This window comes from Mus pahari, chromosome 4, assembly GCF_900095145.1.
Source record: "Mus pahari chromosome 4, PAHARI_EIJ_v1.1, whole genome shotgun sequence".
Classification (NCBI taxonomy): Eukaryota; Metazoa; Chordata; class Mammalia; order Rodentia; family Muridae; genus Mus; species Mus pahari.
Window position 1 is genome coordinate 79,055,119 of NC_034593.1, and position 4,168 is coordinate 79,059,286.

Genomic DNA, 4,168 nt, shown 5'->3' on the forward strand with positions numbered 1-4,168 from the left:
ACACTCCAGAAGAGGGTGTCAGGTCTTGTTACAGATGGTTATGAGCCACCATGTGGTTGCTGGGATTTGAACTCAGGACCTTTGGAAGAGCAGTCGGGTGCTCTTACCCACTGAGCCATCTCACCAGCCCGTGGCTAAACATTTACAGAGTGTTTCCATCACATCAGCCATTGGGGGGGGGGGGGACTTCATGTAGCCTCACAACAAAGCCTGAGGTAAATGCCTTTATTGTTCCCATTTTTGTTTATATTATTATTATTATTATTAACAAGATTTCTCTGTATAGCCCTGGCTGTCCTGGGACTCAGTCCGTAGACCAGGCTGGCCTTGAACTCACAGAGATCCACCTGCTTCTGCCTCTCAGAGCTGGGATTAATGGTCTGCACTACCACCGCCCAGCCACCATGCCCATTTTTACAGACAAGGAAGGCGCCCAGCTACTAGGTCTCTCATGTGCTGCTCACCTCTACCTTTGGGGAAGGATCTGCCCCGGCCGTCATTGCAGGGGGAAGGCAGTAGCAGTGACAGCTCACAGGTGAGCCCTCACGGACATGGGGATGTCAAGCCTCTCTGGACGGCTCCATGTGGTACTCCAGGGACAGTGTTCCGAGGCTACTCCAGAGCTCCCTGTTCTCTGAGTAGCTCTGAGCTCTCATGGCAGGTGACAATCCTCTGCCCAATCCTGCTTCCTCCTGCTTATCTTCACATGTGGTGGCTTATAATCATTACAGAATACCCCAGACTTCTCGGAAGTGGCACTGGGGACCCCGACTGAGCTAACTGGTGAGTGGTAAAGAGGCCATGCAACCACTCACGGTGATAGCTCACACCAGGGCTGTAAGATGAGTGTGTGAGAATGGCACCGAGTAGGGCCTCAACAAATGGGAGTCACTATACCATGGCCACAGCCCCACCAGCTTCCTTGGGAAAATGCCAGGAGTACAGGCTCCCCAGCTTGGGCCAGGGTGGGGCTGAGGTTGGGAGAGGCTGTGGGTGTGGTGCAAAGGAAAGGAGAGTGCCACCAGGCCACCTAGCCTTCCAGAAGGCAGGCTAGGGACCCACAGAGACCAAACACCAGAAACTGAGGGAAAACAAACAGGAAGGAGGAGTGTGCACCTTCAGAGACGCCCTATGTATCAGCTTCCCTGTGTATCAACTACCTAGCTCAACAATGACTGCGGCCCTCCTCCCCTCCTTTCCTACTTATTTGCTGGGAAAGATGACTTTCTTCCTCTTAAATAGGCTTGCTTCTCCCTCTACATTGTAAGTCCTTTCTGAAGTCCGACTTCCATCTCTTGGGCTTCACTGACATTCCCAGGGACTTGAGCATCTATTAGAGACTGGGCAGGGAAGCCTAATTTGGCAATAGGGAGAAATTATCCGCATCGTTACAGAGAGCATACAATTTCTGAACATCTGTACCTGTAACCAGACCTGCCTACTCCTCATGGCCTTTCTCTCCTAGAAAGAATGCTGAGCATGGGGATGGGTGGGGGGAGAATGGCCAAGGTAGAGATAAAAATAAAAGAGAGACCCTGTGTCCTTTGGAAATAGCCTCTCTCCCACCCTCTCTGGCTTCTCCCTTTTCGAGAACCCCAACTTACCCTTAAAGACAAAATTATAATCTTCATCTGTTCGATTCCCCATCTTGGCTCAGCATGGAGAGTGAAGGCGTCTGCAGGTGCAGAGGTCACGGTCACGAGTCTGTTTATTGGTTAAATGGCCTCAACTCTCAGTTCTTAAGAGACCTGCACCTGGCTCTTCTCTCATTGGGGGAAAAGGACAAGAGGGCTCAGTTGAGGCCAGGAAGAGCCCCGAAGGCTCAGCTCTGGCACGTTTAGCTACTCTATGGGAGCTGAGAGGACGGAAGTGGAGAACAGGAAGAGCTAGCCAGCTCCGCTGGGCACCTGGGGCACAGGTGGGTGGAGCGATGATGACGTCAGACAGGTTAAACAGGTTAGGTGTCTGCTCTTGGCCCACACTCCCCCAAATAAGAGGGCCTGCTCATAGAGGTAACAGTGGGTGAGGCTGCGGTGAGCGCCCGAGTGTACATTGCTGGGTTTTGGGGGTTCTAAGAAGGAGAGCAGCCACTGGGCTGAAATAGACACGTGTTGGGGCAGAAATGTACCGGCCTCCAGCTTTCCCATCTCAGGTTTTGGTAAGGACATATACTGGGGGCATCAGGGGGAAGGGTTATTAGGGCAAGAAATGCAAGCTGGGCACAGCATCTCCCCACAATGCAGCGTTTTGGGAGCTGTACCAGCACGCATCGGCCCCTCCTTAACAGCTCCAGGCCAGGGAGGGGCAGCGTTTCTCTCAGGTGGAGCTGGGACACCACCTGTCCAGATGGGTCCCTTCCTAACATACAATAAACAGATTTACTCCTTCATGAACGGATCTCAGAGACAAGAGCAGAAAGAGCTGGACCCAGTGAATATGGGCGCGGGATCTCAAGATGAAGACCTTGAGGCCTTCTGGGGTTAATCTTCTGTCAAGCTTGTACTGTGGGACACACCTATCCACGCGTCAAGTAGGCATACAGTAAATTAAGTAAAGGAATGGAGATGAATCTGCCATGCTCTCACACACAAGTTTTTTTTTAAAAAAAAAAGAAAACAAATGCTGCAAAGAGGGTCATGAAAAGGTAGGGAAGGGATCAGGGGCTCCTTAAACTAGAAAGGGTGAACTCTAGGGCTCCGTATTTTCTTGGTCCAGCAAGAACAGGCCTTTGCTCCTCTAGGTCAATCCCAGGTGCTGCAAAATGGGTGGGTGAGATTCTGCTCTAAGGGTTGGAGAGAGCTCTGCAGTCAAGGGCACCGGCTGCTCTTGCAGAAGACCCAGGTTAGGTTCTCAGCACACAGTGGTGGCTCACAACCACCTGTTAACTCCGGTTTCAGGGATATCGGATGCTCTTTACAGGCACAAGTGCAGACACAGTCAAAACACTCATGTACATAAAATAACCTAAACAATTTTTTTACACAGGTGTAGTGGCACACACCTTTAATCCTGGCACTCAGGAGGCAGAGGCAGGCAGATGTGTATGAGTATGAAGCCAGCCTGGTCTATAGAGAGTTCCAAGACAGGGCTACACAGAGAAACCACACCTTAAAAAAAAAAATTGTTTAAAGAAAATTAATTCTGGGGGGCTGGAGAGATGGCTCAGTGGGTAAGAACACTGACTGCTCTTCCAAAGGTCCTGAGTTCAAATCCCAGCAACCACATAGTGGCTCACAACCATCCATAACGAGATCTGACTTCCTCTTCTGGAGTGTCTGAAGACAGCTACAGTGTACTTACATGCAATAAATAATAAAAAAAAAAATCTAAAAAAAAAAAAAGCAATTCTGGGGGGATGGGAAGGGAGCTTTTTGCCATGTAAATAGAAAAAACATATAAATTAATGGGAAAAAAAAGCAATTAGGAGTGAGGTGAGACACAGCACTGGAGAAGCCAGGGCACTGGCCAGCCCTGCCAAGAACCACTGAGAGATTTGGTGATGGGGAATGAAAGAGCCCACTTTTGCAGAAGAGGGAAATCCTCCCGAGGAAACCACCCCACACTTTCCTCCCAAGAAAGCAGGTGAGACACAGGTAAGAGCTGAAAATTTATTCAGAAAAAAGCAACCCCCACCTTCCTGAACCTAGCCCAATACAGTTTCTAAGGCCCCGCCCCTCCCATCACCATCCCTTCTCTACTCCAGCTTCCATCATGCTAGCTATTATGATGCCGCTACTTGGGTGAGGGGTTCCTCCAGGTACTGCACCAAGGCCTGGGCCTGCAAGGAGGCAAGAGCACAGGTCAGTCCATGCACTGCTTATGCTTAGCCAAATCCCCAAACCACGCTGGCTCCCCACACCACACTTAGCAGCCAACTGCCCCCAGCCCACCCCCACTGCTCTTTAGCCCATCCTAGACACGGAGTGAGGAGCTCTGAGAACTCCAGAGAGGGGACATGTAAGGAACACAGTGAACAGGAACTATGGCTGGACCAGTGCTGGGATGGTAATATTGCGCACTGTGTAAAGACTGCCTTTGTGGGCTGGTGAGATGGCTCAGCAAGTAAGATCACCCGATTGCTCTTCCGAAGGTCCTGAGTTCAAATCCCAGCAACCACATGGTGGCTCACAACCATCTGTAACGAGATCTGACTCCCTCTTCTGGAATG

At 50.6% G+C, this 4,168-nt stretch overlaps 2 protein-coding genes across 3 annotated transcripts in view; both read right to left on the reverse strand.

The window, feature by feature from the left end:
• Positions 1-1,855, reverse strand: part of Rab25 (RAB25, member RAS oncogene family) — a 6,078-nt gene extending 4,223 nt beyond the window's left edge. Inside the window, exon 1 of the mRNA XM_021195573.2 lies at positions 1,605-1,855. Coding sequence (XP_021051232.1) covers positions 1,605-1,647 — 43 coding nt within the window. The 5' untranslated portion in view covers positions 1,648-1,855. The remainder of the gene's footprint in view (positions 1-1,604) is intronic.
• Positions 1,856-3,594: 1,739 nt separating this feature from the next.
• Lamtor2 (late endosomal/lysosomal adaptor, MAPK and MTOR activator 2) overlaps positions 3,595-4,168 on the reverse strand; it is a 4,196-nt gene continuing 3,622 nt past the window's right edge. For both annotated transcript variants that reach the window (XR_003843701.1, XM_021195575.2), the window contains exon 4: positions 3,595-3,778. Coding sequence is in view for 1 of the 2 variants with exons in the window: in XM_021195575.2 (XP_021051234.1) it covers positions 3,722-3,778 (57 nt within the window). In the remaining variant the exon portion in view is untranslated. The remainder of the gene's footprint in view (positions 3,779-4,168) is intronic.